Here is a 17,668-nt window from a genome sequence, read left to right as displayed (position 1 = left end):
ACAAAAAAATGGAAACTGTTCTGTATCCTGGGCCAGATGAATCCAGTCCACATTATCAAGATCTATTTCCTTTATATCCATTTCAACACTAGCCTCACTTCCCCACCTATTCTCTTTTCCTTAGGATAATATATAATCATTTGCTGGGTCAATGACACCCTTATCCCATTTCAACTCCTGTGTTCCTAATGAATGTAACTCTCCATATTTACTTGTATAATTTCCTCCACACCACCTCTTTAACACTGAAAGCAGTGGGGGAGGGGGCATTATGCATACTATTTTTTAAATGGTTTTTGGTGCTAAGTAGCCAAAACTATCACATTTCTATGAGATTTCATTTCAGATAGATTTTTTCTTCTCTACTCAGATTCTCTGCAAGTGTCATCCCAGTTGCACAATTATGATGACATTCCATCTCTTCCTCATTTTAAGTAAATACATAAATGAAACATCAGTGCTAGAAATCATATCCAGCAACTCCTCAAAGTGTTTTATGTCTGCCCCTTCCAACCCCTGGGAAAATATCAATAAAGTCATACTAATATCCTTAACAAATAACCTTTAACTGCTTCTGGGACAGCCAACAATTACCAAATAACTGTCCCTAATAAATTGCCTTTAACTGCTCTGGAAGGGTTGTTATATATCATAACAAAAGAGGTTCATTATACACAAAGTTACATACCAGCACAGATAACAGTAAACCACCTTCTCGTACAACTGCAGTTAAAATGATCTGTATATTTCTTTCCCAAAACCAAAGGGGCAGGGGGGGGTGCGGAACTTGGGCAAAAAGGTATACTAAGTAAGTAAATATGATTTCTTTTAGTGATTTTGTTGCTAATCTTTGGTTTCTGCCCATCAGTGCAACAGGATGCTCAAATACAATATTATGAATAGTAGTCATACGAACAGCATATAGACCTACATGAATTGTAAGAAGAAACTGTTGCACTGTAATGCAAATATAAATTTTAACAGAACATGTCTGAGAATTAAACTCATACCGAAATATGAGCACATAAAAGTATCAACAGATTATGAAGCAGCGAAAAAAACACAAACACAAGCTCCAGCATTAAGCATCAAGAATAAAATAATATTCTCATACAAAAAGAAACAACAACTAAACACATAACTTTATCACATCCACATACACAACTCAAACACATGACAACAATATCATACAATCTATAAACCAGAAATTACAATAAGAAATAAAAATTACAATGGAAGCAACAACAGAAAATGTGCAAGTTAAGTAATCAAACAACAAACACAGTACACAATAAAACAAATTACATAAGAAAATAACATGCAGACATATAAAAATAGCAGATTCATAAAATAATGTTACAACTTTGCATTTCACAATAAATATTTATTATAGATTATAGGAACATGGATGCCGCAAGTGGAAAATAGTGTGGGAATGAAAAAAAGAGTTTTGTTCTCAAACAAATGTATTTTAGCGTGAACAACGATAATGTAACAGCATTGCAAAAAAATTACTTGAGATCTAGTGCAGTGTGATGGTTTCAAAAAATGAACAACTGTCTGAAGATGGCCAAGTAGGGCCGAAACATGTAGCAATTGATTGTGATTTTAACGTTATCTTAAATTATGGAGAGACTGCGAATAATTTTAAGTTGAATTAAAGATGAAAGTGACTGAGGGAGATATCAATGCAACAGGATGCCCAAATACAATATTTTCATTTCTGTGTTCTGTTGTGTTTGCTGCAAATGGAAATACTTTACAATACCATCGATAAAACTATTTAACATCTAATGTGTTTTACTTTCTACAACATGTTTCAACCCTGACTACCGGGTCATCTTCAGGTGGAAAAATACCTAAAAACATCAGTTTATGGAATTGCTACACCTATATTCTATTTAACTTTGGCCCTTGGTCATATATTCATATTTTGGATGTGCTGTTGATTTGAATAATCATGCTATTTAATAAAATATAAATATAAAAAATTAAAATATGCAGGCAATACAATTAATTAAATATAACATAAGTTTTGTGTGTGTGTGTGTGTGTGTGTGTGTGTGTGTAGAAGTATATGTAAATGTAGCTGGACGTATAAGGTGCACTTTTTGTGCATATGACTTTATTACTTGTCGTTGGGTTATACTTGTTGCCTTGGTTAAAATATTTATAACAAATAACATGCAGGAAGTTCATGGTTTTCTGTCATCATGGTATGTTAACTTGATGGTACTTGATATCTGGAGTCTGGTCATCACAGTCAGACGTTAGCGTATCAGAGTTTCTCTTCATTGCATGTGAGATGATGTGTATTAGTAGTCTGTTCTGTCAATTCAGTTGGCATTGTGGTGTTATATAATCAGATTTGGCACTCCATGTAAAGGATTCCTTGTTATGGGGGTTGATCTTGCAACTGATATTATAATTTCTTGTGCCTTCATTGTGCTGGCATTTCTTCTCATGTTATCTGTAGTTAGTGTTGTGTTGTAGTTCAGCTAAGAGGTTAGATGCAAAGGGTATATACCAATGAATGAGAAATGACAGAATGATTGTGAATGGTGAGTAGGAAGGGATGTAGGAGATAATGGTCGCAGTGTATTTACATGACAACTGTACTATCCTATGATTTGTCCACAGGGGCTAAGGAAAATGATGATCCTCTCAGCCAGGATGGTCAGGCTTCAGACTGAAAGCAGGGACATCCTATATATATATATATATATAGAGGAATGAAGGTCATTCACTTTCTGCAGTCAATGAAAGTTACAACAATTACACAGCATTACAGAGATGAGTAAGAACGCCTTAACCGCCATGCAAATAGAAAGCCACTGAATTCCATAGATTTTAAGCATTCAACTAACCTAACCACTTGACACTACGGGCACCAACTATTCCTGGAGCTATTACCCGAATTGGGTAGCCATGATCTCTTGGAAGGGGCTCTCCATTTATTTCATAAGCCAAAATCACTTCAGCCTTTCGATTCATGGCCTTTTCTATAGGTATAGATGCTCCATATGGTAGATTTGCTGCATCTGTGTCCAGACCCTCAAACTGTAAACAGATGACAAATATAAGAATCTCACCAACATCCAGTTAACAACACGATCTCAAAAACAAAGAACTAAAATTATATTCTACATATTTTTACACAATTTCTTTATTTATCCAGAAAGCTAGGCTTACAGTATCCATGCATGGGGGCACAAATGCACATGTTTGCCACTCCCATAACTTCTGAATCAACAGATTTATCTTCATGAAATGCAGAAACCCAATACCATTACAGACCATCCAATACTACCTTCTTTTTTAATTTATCATAAATAAAACCAAAATGTTAACCGTGCAAACTTTTTAGGTAAGAATAACGTGGGTGTGAAATCTTTTATATTTTTTAAATAAGTCTATGGTTTCAATACTCATTAATATAAGTAACACTAAAAAATACATACTCTGATCACTTCATAAATCTTTGATCATTTCATTTCATAAAAGTTAAAAATAACTGTCCAATTTACATAAAATTTGAAGACAACCAGTCCAAGAATCATCTTTTTGAGATTCCACTGTAGAAAGTTTGAGGAAAGATAAATGAATGCACAGTTACAGAGGCTACTGGATAATATTAATATACGAGTACTCTATAAAGAGATGAAAAAATTTAAAGAAAAGGAGGTGTTGTAAGTATTGATTATGCAGTCCTGCTTTTATTTGGGACATTATTAGGCATTCTCTACTTAGCTCACGTCTGCTCATTTGTCTGTGACCTAGTATCGGTGCTAAACCACTAGTCACATATTTCTTATATTCAATGTGGGACACTTTCACTAAGTGTTGTCGGGCAATTCCAGTTTGGGTTAATATCAGCCAAAGGTAACCAACACTTTACATGAAAACCTATGTGAATTTCTGTAAACATCTTTAAATGTAGCTCCCTAAATATTTATTGGAGAGAAAAATATTTCAGACACACTTTTTCTATTAAGTCTCCTGGATTTTGAGATAACGAAACAAAAGGAATTTTTTGGTCTAGCATGTCATAACCTGAGAATCAGTGGAATGATATCATAACATTTTACTGCACATATGTGTTGCTCATGTCTGTCTGTGCCCAAGTATCACAACCTGAACCACTGGACAGCTTTTTTTAAATTCAGCAATACTGATTTTCAGCCATCATGATACATAAGATCCCTGTGCTTAATTAGTTAAGCACTATGCCTCAGACACATAAGGGGAGTGGAGGTACAGCTCCACCATTCTTGACCTCGGCACTAGATGGAAGTGGGTAGGCAGATTAATGCGTGCACCTGCCGCTTTACCCCCAAGGAAACTACCCCCGGTACCATTTGGATAGGAAGCTGCACTGCTCCCAGAACGAGGCTGGATACTGCGGAGAAGAGAAAAATCTTGCATAGCCAGGAATCAAACCTGGGATGTCCAGCCTGTAACCCGTTGCTATACTGACTAAGCTATCACAACTCACCATGACTCATAATAAAGTACATTTTAATAATGACCCTAGACATTTTCATTATATCACAAACCATTAGACCTTTTCACATATACCACAAACCATCAAAAATACTTTTAAAGAGACTGTAAGCAAGCTAAAAAACTGCAGTGAACATTGTAGATTATTCCGTCTCCAATTTATTTTTAACTGGTTCTTATATTACCAATGGCTAACAAATGGAGAATGTGATTTGTTTTATACATTCTTATTATGTCATAACATATACCATTAGATGAGAATATTTTTTTTTATTCAAATGGCCAAATATCTATATTACGTTAATATAAATAATATTGTGACATGTTGACCCCTACCTCCCCAGCGGTATGTGGCGGTAACGTAACGCTCGCGTTACTACGGTAATAGGCGAGTTCCCGCCCCACCACTCCCCTCCGCGGTGACGTCACCGAGGGATATCGCGGTCGCTAGGCAACGCGAGTCAACAGCGGCGACGTTACGGTAGTAACAGCGGTTACCTCCGCTAGCGTTACATAGCAACACAGCGCCAGGCCACAAGGGTGCCTATTACGTGGCCGTATTGTCCGATCGAGGTTACATAAGGAGCAGCGAAGGCTATTCACAGTCAGTTGTACTGTAACAGTCGCCGAGTCAAGACGTAAAGTCAGCCAGTCAGTTGTATTGTGGCATTTGGAGTGTACTAATTGTGATACTGCAGATAGCAGTAATCGTAAATCTGTAATTTGGGTGATTGTAAGAGCGAGTGTGAAATAAAATTCGCTACATCGAATACATCGAGAATTTATTTGTCGCGATATACGCCCGATACGCGACAACTGGTGTCAGAAGTGGGATTAGAACTTACACACGTGATCAACGAGATTCATACTCAAAACACATGATAAATTGGTGTCAGAATTTTTATGAATTTAAACACGCCTGACAAATAATTGGATTATTGTGCATCGAGTATTTGACTGCTACAAAATGAAGAAACAAGATATGCAGCGAATAATCGAAATGCTGGCTAGGATGGAGGCCGATAGAAAGATCGAGAGGGAAGAAAGGAAGAAAGACCATAAGGATTTCCTAGCCAGAATGAACGCCGACTCGAAAGCCTGGCGGGAAGAAATGGCCGCCTGGCGAGAAAAGACTTCCGCGGAGACGAGAGCAACCCCAGCAGCGGTGGCCCAACAAGAAGAGGTCCCCATAGTGATACCGGTCGGAGTGACGACGGCCTGCCAAGGAATGGAGGCACGTCCAGAAGAGGAAGAGCCGACTTCAGCGAACAGGAAACCTGAGGCGGCAGATCTACGAGAGGTACCCATAGAAGACGCCGAGGTAATGCCGGTCGGAGAACCGAAGAAGAAAAGGCGTAGGGACCGAAAGCGACGAAATATAAAGAATTCGACACGGGAAAACTGTGGACCCCAGAATAAATTGGCCGTCGTCAGCAGCAGGGTGTCCCGCTCTGCAAGAGTGGCATGGCGCAAGAGGAACATCTTCAGGAAATCTTGGACCCTAGGAAATCATGAACCCCGGATGAAGTTGGCTGCCATCTGCTGGAAGACATCCCGTCGCGCGACAGTGGCACGACGTTGGAGAATTGCCTTCAAGAAGGAAACTCCCCAGGGAACCTTCGGATGCCAGCGGAAAGAAGTGACCGCCACCGGAACGAAGAATACAGAGGAGGATAAATCTTGGAAGTACCCTCAATGCAACGCTGGCATAAAGGACAAAGGTCTGAAACGGCGACTACGAGTCAGCAACCAATTCAAGGACCTAGGCGGCGGAGAGCCGCGATATGTGAAGGAAGCAGACATGAGAAAAACTGCAGGACTGCAGATCGCCAAGCGAGTAGCCGGATTTTCTGTCTGCCTACGACACGGCAAGGATTGGACACTGTGGAGGGGTCGACCCCCTCCAAAACGAAAAAAGAAGCAGGCACAGAAAAGGAGCCGGTAATGTAGAAGAACCGGCCTCCCCATAGAGAGTGAATGTGCCATAGAACGAAAGTGATGGATGAATGGGACACGACTGGATCTTCTGGCGAGCTGAAAGGAAACCGCTCGAGACGAGCTTTGTCTTAAGAGGGGAGCGGATGTACCGGACGAAGAATAGTCGCTATAAGAAGAGTAGCCGCAACAACAGGAGACACTGCAAGAACAGCCTCCGAGGAAAAGGAACGGGGATGCACCGTTAGGCTATTCGGGACGAACAGCCTTAAGGAGGGAGCAGTGTGACATGTTGACCCCTACCTCCCCAGCGGTATGTGGCGGTAACGTAACGCTCGCGTTACTACGGTAATAGGCGAGTTCCCGCCCCGCCACTCCCCTCCGCGGTGACGTCACCGAGGGATATCGCGGTCGCTAGGCAACGCGAGTCAACAGCGGCGACGTTACGGTAGTAACAGCGGTTACCTCCGCTAGCGTTACATAGCAACACAGCGCCAGGCCACAAGGGTGCCTATTACGTGGCCGTATTGTCCGATCGAGGTTACATAAGGAGCAGCGAAGGCTATTCACAGTCAGTTGTACTGTAACAGTCGCTGAGTCAAGACGTAAAGTCAGCCAGTCAGTCGTATTGTGGCATTTGGAGTGTACTAATTGTGATACTGCAGATAGCAGTAATCGTAAATCTGTAATTTGGGTGATTGTAAGAGCGAGTGTGAAATAAAATTCGCTACATCGAATACATCGAGAATTTATTTGTCGCGATATACGCCCGATACGCGACAATATATTTATAAGTTACAGTATATTTGCTGAGTAAATATGACTTCATTTTGGTAATATTTTGACACTTCTTTGACTTCAGGGACACAGACACAGACACGGACAGTGCACGTGCGCACATATATGCATGCACACGCACACATAAACACACTACCTGGACATGTTCCACACCAGGATGGTCTTCTTCAAGCCCAGCAGCTTTCAATACATCATACAACCGAGCACCAGACCATGTTGCATTTCCAATAGCTGCAGGTCCCCAAGAAAGACCTTTTACTGGTTTCACCTGAAAGATTTACAGTATTCTCCTCACTGACTGAAATTTTCAAACTTGAACCAAGTAAGAGAAGCAACTCTAGTACTGGGTATATAATTTGAGCCTTTCATTGCTTCCAAGGTAACATATAAACAGAACCTGACTAATCTTCCGGTACTTCAATGTACTATGTACAAGTAAAATCTCAGAGATTCTTGGAAAATATGTGTTCTCTGGAGTACACCTGTCTAACCCTGTTCCTAATATAACATGCAAAACAGAATTCAATTCAATTCAGCCATTCCTTCCAGTTTATGATTTCTGCATTTTGTAATATGATTTTACATTAATCACCTAGCTACTTCTTGTGGTATCTTACCATTGAAACACTAATAGGAACACCTGTTCCACATTCTTGAATCGTATCTGTCACTACTACCACTAGATATTTTGAATAATGGAACTGCACACGTGCATATGCGTCAGCCTGTGTTGTCCCATCCCAAGCTCATCATTAGCGTGCATGCTGTCTAGAAGTTCACTTCTGAGATATAACACTACTATTCTTGTGATAATTATATTAGGAAAGATATGGTGGGGGACATGTAACTTGGAATTGAGAACGAAGAAACAGATCATAATTTTTTTACCAAGGAAACAAGCCTGATGACTAAGAAAGAAGTAAGAGGCTCATACTGTGACATAACAACTGGAAGAAATTGTCTGTTGCTAGGTTATGACACAGTAAACACGTGATGACACTATTAAAATAGCAATGGCCAGTTAACATGTGACAGTGGCAACAGTTACTCACACAACAACAGAGGAACTGTTGGAAATGGTTCTCTCTGTTGGGGCCATGCTGAGGCTCTGTAATGAGCAGTAGATATATTCATGCTGAAACAATGGTGCAACATAGCATTTACACAGAAAGACTGACCCCTCCACTCACTGAAGAGGAAGTCCCACTTCTAACAGTCATACATATCTAGGACAGAACATACATCTTGGTCATCGATCTTGGTGAGATTTGAAGCCAAAAATGTGTTTGTGAGTGCCAGCTGCAATTAACCAACTGACCGGTTGCTGCAGCTGAGAGTTACCAGCCAGTGAGGACGAAGCCGCTGCACATGAAAGATGAGGAATATGCATTGTTGGGAGCCGTTCCAATGCAATGGCTAATGATGACAAACTAAGAAGAATTGGTATGTTCTATACTGAATTGTATAGTGTGTACATTAGCGATAGTGTTATAATTACTTGCAGTTACAAGTTATAAGTGTCCAATAAATCCAATTACCAATCCAGATCCTTTAGGTAGTCACTAAAATCGTGATAACTGGTGTCAGAAGTCACACTGAATTGACTGAATACCACAATGGATAGCTATATCGTCACACTACAGAAATGGAGCATATGATGGAATGCCTGCTGGATGAAATAAGAACCAACTGAGAAGAAATGAAGGCCAATTGAGAAAAAATTAAGGCCAACCAAGAAATGACAGAAACCCAGATATGTTCTCTCACCTCCTTGATGGATGTCAACGATGCCAAGAGAGAATAACTGGGAATGGACGGAGGCATAGATAAAAAGTAGCCAATAAAAGATGAGGCTGCAATAAACTCCATGTGATCTGAACTGCGAGAGGCCATGAAAAATTGGGTGGAGTACACAACTTTGTAGAACAGACTCACGTGTTGTGAACCAGACTGAACTAGCAAAGGATCAATTCTAACAGCATCAGGAGGCTGAGACTGTTAGTTGGTTTGCAACTTATAACATTTTTAACCAGTCCTCAGAAAACTATAAATTTCAGTTGGAAGTTGTAATATTGCAACTATGCTACCTCACTCATTTCACTTCTGCGATTGCCAGCACATTGCACAGCAGCTGTCACTGTGTATTTTGGAAATTTAGTCTTGATATCATGAAGCGACAAAAATATGGTCTTCACACCAACGCCAGTTATCTCCAAGCTGTATGTTTCAGGATCCACTTCTGGCACTGGCAGGTGGTTTCGCACATAAAACAGGTCACTGCAAGAAATGAACTTTAATTAAGCAAGAGTTGAGGTTCTCAAGCAGGCATTGTGAAGGGTATTCCTTTGGAATGTGCCACCACATGGTCTGGTAGAAGTTTACCACTTCTTCCAGACTAAACAGCATCACAACCCAGAAGATGGTATTCTTTAGATCTTTAAGTTGTCTTGTTAACTAACAACACTGTACCAAATGCAGAGGTTATGTAACATCAAATAATATATGGAATAAACCAAAGGGGATTAAGGAAGAAAAAGTAATGACATATTTTATGAGACTATCCTGGTTTTTGGTTGATGAATGGGTTTATATCTGGTACAAACATACTGATTATTTATGTCTGTCAACCTACTAAACACATACACAAATTAGCAAAACTATACAAGCATCACTCCAGTTGAAATGATTCTTATATGCCAGATTAACAGTTATGCTGCCTAAGTCAGTCTTCTGGAATATTTTTTGCTTAGTTGGGGGTGCAGTCCAGTTGAGTCCACTTGGCACGTCGGCCACTGATTGGCCTATTGTACCTGCCCCGGGTGATTATGATGATGGAGAATCTGGTGGAATGAAGATTGGCAGGGGAAACTGAAGTACTCGGGGAAAACCTGCCCCAGTGTCACTTTGTCAACCACAAATACCACTTGACCAGACCCAGGATCGAACACAGACTGACGCGGTGGGAAGCCAGCAACTAACTGCTTGAGCTATGGCGTGGCCAGTCTTCTGGAATTAGGTCCTGTCATTTCCACCACATCAGAAGTAACATTTATTTTACCATAATTCAGTCACAATCATGGAATTTTTTAAGAGAAACTGCAAAAGATCACCAAGAAGAAACCCTGTCAACAAATTTACGCCTTGGTCAGGATTCAAACTGAAAGTTTCTGAAATGCAATTTAGCTAATGCTCTACTGCTCCAATTAGTGATCAAGTGAGTTAAGCCTCTATGATATCGTATTCTCCACTGCAATGTGCATACGCTCTCTCTCACAAACACACATGCACGGATGCACACACAGACACACAAAATATTTCTTAAAATTCACCTGTATAGCCATCTAAAATTCATGCTACACCTTACGCAGACATGCATGCACATGTCTTGTATACCTACGAAGGAGTGATAAAGCTGTCTACCAACAACTGCAATGGAGGTTCTGCATTAAAAGGCTTCACAGAAGCTGGCTTTAAAGCTGGATGTCTCCTTGGTTCAAGCTCATAAGGATCTTCCATGTTTGAAAGAATATCAGAAGATTCATCCTCCTTCAAATTACCTAAAACAAAGTGTATATTAATTAAATAATTCTATGCTGTATTGCTAAGTCTTACTGTACTGATTTGTGTTTGTAGGTCATATTTCAGTTATACAACAACTCTGTGGCCAAGAGTAGTGCTACTGACTATGGAAGGTATGTCAGACTACCTCTTGCAAAACTGAGTTAACAGAGAATGACACTGTGCCTTACATAGATGCAGAAAAGTTAGAAAACTGAAAATTTTACTTGGCTGTGAAAACTCATCCAGAAAATCTGCTGCTAATTATTGGGCAGACTTAATCCAGAAAGGCTGCTTCATTAGTTCCAGCAGTTCATTAGCAGTAAAAATGGTAATGCTGGCTTTAATTCTTTGGTTAGTTCTGTTTCTTTAATGTTAATGTTCAGCACCTTGGGATAGCAAATCTTAAACCTTCTGGTACTATAGGCATAGAAGTAATTTTAACTTGGGATAATGGTATTAGTTTTGAATGAACAACACTCTGGCAAGTGTATGACACATGTGTTTTGTTGTAACAGTTGTGCAATGCACAGCCAGTATATGTTAAGAACTCTGAGCAAGCTGGTTCTGTGGCGACATATCTGACTCAGTTCAGACAGGTACCCAGTATGAATTTTTTCTACTGCACTTGTTACCTTATGAATATCATGACAAATGCTAGAGCCAGAACCTGCCTGACTGAAGCCCTACTACTGTCTTATCAGCTTCAACCATGCAGGGCCAAAGTTCTTCATTCTATGCCCAGCTAGAGCTGGGTATTGAAGAAGTATGTGGTAGGAGGATTCCTCCTCCTGTTCACATTTTCTGCATATAAAATTATATGAGAGATTGATACTATATATGTGCCATCTCAATGCACAGCGGCCAGTAAAGAGCCCCTTACCTCTCTACACTGTTTCCTGTCCATTGATAGTAGGTATCTAGACAGTTTTACAAAAGCCCTTTAGTGAAGAGCTTCTAACAACAACAAGAGTGCCTGAATTGAATGTTCTGTGATGTGTGCTGTTGCATTAAAGTAAAAGTAAAGGTATCCCTGTAACAGGCCATGGAGGCTCATTGGGGTATGAGATGTTGAGGTTCCCACATTTTCTAGACAATCGGCTGTCAGCCTGATGCGCCGACCACCCTTTACCCCCATGAATATTCCTGGTACTCATTTCTGTCAGAGGCTGAGTCAACCCTAGAGCTGGATGGATTAGACAAATTGAAAAAATCCACCTCATCAGAATTCGATCCCATGACCTTCTGGCTTGTAGCATAGTGCCTCAACCAACTATGTTACTGGAGGGGGGGGGGCTGTTGCATTATCCTGCTGGAAATATGGGTTATTCTTTTGCCTGTAAATTATTTATTCAAAGAAGGGTTACAAAAATGTATTTACTTTTTGAATTCTGTCATGAAGGAATATGGGGCCTGTGATTCTTCTAGTATACACAGCTCACCATACTCCATTGTTAGATCATGTTGTAATGGGACATGGTAGATTATCATGGGGTTTTCAGTATCCCAATGTTGTGCCTTCTGTGAGCTTTTTGTAATAAATGAGATGAAACAAAGCTTCATACATCATAAAAAGAAGGTGAATCATGACTATATCTGAAAAGCCATACAGAAGTTAAGTCTCAAAACTGGATCTGCAGTCTGAAGATGATGCACCATCAATATTTTGTACGAACAAAATCTTGGGATGTTTATAGCTCTAGGAAGAGATGCTTCAGGAAAGCCGGTATTTGTGACAATTAACAATGTTTTTTTTTGTTTTAATTCAGTAAGTCTTGGGAGACTTTCTGATGTAGCACAAGCTCTGATTGAACTCCCTGTCAGCAATGGATCTGGTTTCATGCCCCTCTTCGTACAACAACACATGGTTTTTCTGGGTAAAAGTGAATCCAGATATGCCACACAAATTTATGAAGATTTTTTCACCTGGTATAATTCTTGAAAAGAAACACATAATACACAATATCATACCTCACAAGTGCTCATCATAAACACAAAATATGCACATTACTGACTATTCACAAGAAGGAATGTGCGGCAAATGATAGATATTAAGTGCGCATTTATTACAACAGTGGCAATGTATTATTTATTTTAACTGCAAATGGGTTTTTACCCAGTGGCAGTGGTACTACAATAAGACACAACACATAAATAACACACAGCACACAAAACTACACAAACAATAAAGGATCCACTACATACAATGAATATAATTGCAACTACAACAAATACAATTACAACCACAATTATATCAATTAATATTAATAAAAATATGCATACTATACATTAAACAATAACAGTAATGAAATATGTAATGTCATGAACTGATGCACTTACATTTCACCTTCCACTTCACTACACTTATGTACCCTTCACATCCTCACAACTTACTTCACCTCACCTCACCACATTTCACGGCATTTTTTTGATGATTTCCCCCACACCTTCTCATTGCCTTACTTATCACTTTCCTTACCCTTTTCCTAAAATTACTTGGCTTACAGGAGAGAGTCCCTAAAGCATCTGCAGGTAGTTGGTTCCAGAGCTGGATGGTTGTATTTACAAAGGAATATTTTTTGATATCTGTCTTTTGCTTTCTGCTCCTGATTTTCCTATCATGACTGACACTGCTCAGATAGAATGGTCTTTGTCATTTATCATATATAGCCTTCCAAGCCCGTTCTCGCAAGTACACCTTGAAGAAAGCAAATATGCGAGCATCTTTCTGCGCTGTGTCAAGGTTTCCCAGTTTGAACCATTTCTATGACGTGCAAATTTAGCCACTATTTTTTGCACCCAGTCTAGCACATTCATTTGTCCCTTCATGTAAGGATTCCAGAATGCTGCCCCATATTCAAGAACTGGATGCACTAGTGATGTGTAAGCTGAACTTTTAGTGTTACTATTTCCCTTTTTAAGAAAATGCATTGTAAAATGAAGTGTTTTCCAGGCTTTTTTTCACCATGTAATTAACTTGATCAGTCCAACTGACTGTTGGCCCAGGTTCAAGCCCAGGTCTGGTCATGTGGGATTTATGGTGGACAAAGTGGCTCAGGGGCAGGTTTTCTCCAAGTACTCTGGTTTCCCCTGCCAATCTTCATCCCACCAATTGCTGCATAGTCAGTATCATCTAACACATGGGGTGGGTACAATAGGCCAGTAGTGTCCACAGTACCAAGTGGACACGGTCCCACAACAACCTGGTGTACCATTAACACACTGTGTTCAATAATGTTCTTCTAAATATGATAATTTTTAGGATGAGGCACAAGCTTGAAAAATCATATTACATATACCTACCAATTCGAAACTGTTCCAGTAGTGCAAATACATGTGGATTCTTGTGCACAGCATACAGCAACCAAAAGGGTTCTAATGACCCACCAGCAGCCATCAGTATTTTATCACCCCCTGGATGCTCTTCTACAAAGTCTGTGATGTCATATACACCTTGACCATATGTAACCCATATCCTGTCATTTTTAGTTGCATGCTCAGCTACATCCTCCAATGTATACACAGGAAGGCTCTTTTTATACTGGCCAGCATGTTCTGTTTCCACTGGAGATTCTATTTGGAGACATTTCTTTCTACCTGAAAAGGGAAAAGCAGAAAGTATTGTTGAGTATGATAGGGTTGAATTTTTATTGACTACAAACCCTTTTGCAGTTGAGAAGGGAGAAGAATAAATGGGAGGGAGGGAAAGAATGATGAAGGCACAGTATAGGGCAGAAGAAAGAGGATGAGTGGTTCTTTACATACTTAATGACAATCTGTTAATTTCAGATTACATCAGGTGTAACTTAGGCAAAATGTAAGGCCAAGTTCTACAGACACAGAACCAATGAAGAAAATACATATGAACACAAGTCCAAAAGATCCTTCCTTTCCAAGCCCCAGACCTTCTTTCTTTCAAAAACCTATGTTCCCAAAGATAAAATCAATTGGATTCAGTCGGGTGATCATGGGAGCCATGTAGTAGGTCCTTCTCTGGGAAGAACACAAGGCCAAGAACTGCTGAGCTGTAAGGTTGAAATGTGATGGGGTACCAATATACATGAACCATATTCTGCGATCACTAATGGAACATTATGTAATAACATGGGTAAATTATTTTCTAATGCTGGTAACTGTCTCCTGTTAGCTTTTGTGCTAAAACATGAGGGTCTACATTCAATAACAGCTTCAGGATTTTAATCTACCCCCAAGCAACTGTTGTGAAAATTCATTATGTTATCCATGAGGAAGCCTGTTTGGTCTGTAAACAGCACTGAACAAATGACGGCTTAACTACACACTGCTGAAGGTTAATTCCATATGTAGAGGAAGTCAGTGGTTGTCATTCATATGAATATCAATGTATCAGATGAAATATTAATCATATTTCTGTGTCTATCATATACTGGAGCAAAAATGAGAGCAGACTGCAGTTGCATTTTGAAATAGTGCAATATAAAAATATAATAAAAAAGTCACTTTATATGCAAAGTTTGAAATAATGCAAATTAAAAAAAAAATCGGCAAGAAGCACATATATGTTTCAAAACTATTAGAAAACTTGTCTCAAATTATGCGAGGTCTTGAGAAATGCATCGTTAAATAAAATGTGAAAGAACTGTACATCAACTATTCATAAATTTCAAGAATGTCAATGATTGAGTTAGGTGAGAAGTATGGTACAACCGCCTCACTGAATTCAGTACAGACATCAAAGAGGATAATTGTGAATGAGGAACTGGAAATGGGAGGAAAAAGGCAACCATATCCTATTTTGTGGTATAATCACAGAATTCAAAGGAACTGAGGAGGACCATACAAGTCTCACTGACCAGGTTAAAACAGAACCCAGGACCTCAGAAATACTAAGTATGAGTGAGTGCTAACCCATACACCATGACATAGAGTGTGCAAGTGGTTTATTGATAGAATGTTTTCCATAATCTCACACAGTTTGGATCACGCAGCCTTAATCTTTTGTCACACATCTTACTGGGAAGTAAACTTACGAAAGAGAAACGTGGCATGATACAAGCAGAAATGTTATCTACCTTCACATGACCTCACTAAAACACTAAATATTTCCTCCAAATATTTACACAACACAGCTCTGCTTCCCCTGGTATCCTTGAAAACATTCAGAGTTAACTTTACATACCTTATAAAGTGCATGTTTCAATAGAATTCCAGTTTGGGGGGATCTATTTGGCAATGCTTCACTTTCTTGTATCACTACTGTCTATATAAGAAACAGTTCTAGTATTAACAATTTCTTCCTGATTAATATATTCATTGTTTATTTAATGAGACAATACCAACTACTTATTTGGCCCTGAATGAGATATAATATGATTATGCTCAGTAAGCAAGAAAGAACTGGCTTAATTCAAGCATTATTTGATTGGAGTGAAGAGGAAAACCATGAAAAGCCTCTCAGGATAGCCGGATTTATGTCAATATTTATACTTCATGAAAAACACTAGGAGATCAGCAAGATGATTAATAAAAAACAACACACAGGCATCCTAAACATATATATCATAACATTTTCATCATAATTTAAAATAATATTTATAACATAAAAGTTCCATCTGTCTCCATTTCCTTTCACCCCATTTGCTTGGTGATTGCTAGGGTACAATCCACAAAGCAATCTACATTCAAATTATTACATTGCTAACTAACTAACTAACTAACTAACTAATTAACTGACTGACTGATTTCATAGGGCAACTCTTTCTTGAGAGGCCAACAGCTGCTCAACCACTCAAAAAAATTTCCAGCATTTTATGGAACCCAGCAGCCATCCAGAGGTCTCTATCCTCAGCCAAATGAATCCAATCCATACTCTCCATCCCATTCTTCAAAATCCAGTTCATTATTCTCCTCCCATCTACATCTATGCCTTCCTGTGGTATCTTTCCTTCTGTTTTTCCTACCAATGCCCTGTATGCACTCATTTTCTCTCACATGCATACTACATGCCCTATTTCATCTCCTTCACTTGGTCATTCTAATTGTATTGGCAAGAGTAAGTTATGAAGCTCCTTGTTATGCAGTTTTCTCTAGAGTCCTATTACACCATCCCTATTTGGTTCAAATATTCTCTTCAGCACCCTGTTCTCAAACATTGCCAATTAACAATCTTACCCTGATGTCTGAACTCAAGTTTCACACCCATACAAAACTGTAGACAAAATTATAGTTTTGTATATTTTAATCTGTAAGTTCATATACATCAGAAAAGAAGACAGAAGGTTTAATTGGATCGTAAGTTACTCATGAATAAAATTTTGATTTGTCACTGTTGTTTCCAAATATTGGAATTTGACAGTATTTTCATAGGATCTACTAGCTGTCTTTATGTTGATTGATTGATTGATTTATTTAACATCCATAACTGTTACATTATGTACAATTGGACAAGTCAGTTTTATAAAAAAATATATGAGATTAAACATCACATCAAATGACTAATAATATAAAAAACCATAGAAAAATAACATAATAAATCCTTTAAATATGATAAAACAGTGGATGAGTATAATAAGGCAACAAAAGCTAAACTATAAATTACATGCAATATCTAAAATAAATTACCTAAGTATCTTTGTTCTATTATTAAGCTAATTCTTGTAAAAATATTCTTGAAGGGAATAAAAAGCTTTGCACAACAAGTAATCCTTTAATTGACGCTTAAAAACCTTGAACTCTTGAATACTTCTTATTTGAGAGGGCAAGTTATTATACAATCTTATTCCCATGTTAATCACACTCCTTTTACAACGTGAGGTGTTACATGGTTGGACATACAAATTCTGCTTATGTACTGTGTTATAACCGTGCACATCTGAATACGAGATGTTATATATCC

The 17,668-nt window shown here is 38.8% G+C and overlaps 1 protein-coding gene across 3 annotated transcripts in view; it reads right to left on the bottom strand.

Moving 5' to 3' along the window:
• The window catches only part of LOC111864599 (sulfite oxidase), a 43,552-nt gene that overhangs the window by 20,251 nt on the left and 5,633 nt on the right, over positions 1 to 17,668 (bottom strand). For all 3 annotated transcript variants that reach the window (XM_033751501.1, XM_033751499.1, XM_023851953.1), the window contains exons 3-7: positions 14,098 to 14,391; positions 10,634 to 10,793; positions 9,324 to 9,513; positions 7,373 to 7,504; positions 2,868 to 3,060 (exon numbers count right to left, since the gene is read on the bottom strand). In XM_033751501.1, the coding sequence (XP_033607392.1) occupies positions 2,868 to 3,060; positions 7,373 to 7,504; positions 9,324 to 9,513; positions 10,634 to 10,793; positions 14,098 to 14,391 (969 nt within the window). The remainder of the gene's footprint in view (positions 1 to 2,867; positions 3,061 to 7,372; positions 7,505 to 9,323; positions 9,514 to 10,633; positions 10,794 to 14,097; positions 14,392 to 17,668) is intronic.

The sequence above is a fragment of the Cryptotermes secundus genome, unplaced genomic scaffold (genome assembly GCF_002891405.2).
Source record: "Cryptotermes secundus unplaced genomic scaffold, Csec_1.0 scaffold7, whole genome shotgun sequence".
NCBI classification, from domain to species: domain Eukaryota; kingdom Metazoa; phylum Arthropoda; class Insecta; order Blattodea; family Kalotermitidae; genus Cryptotermes; species Cryptotermes secundus.
Note: the sequence above shows the minus strand (reverse complement) of the source record. Positions and strands in the feature narration are given on the sequence as shown.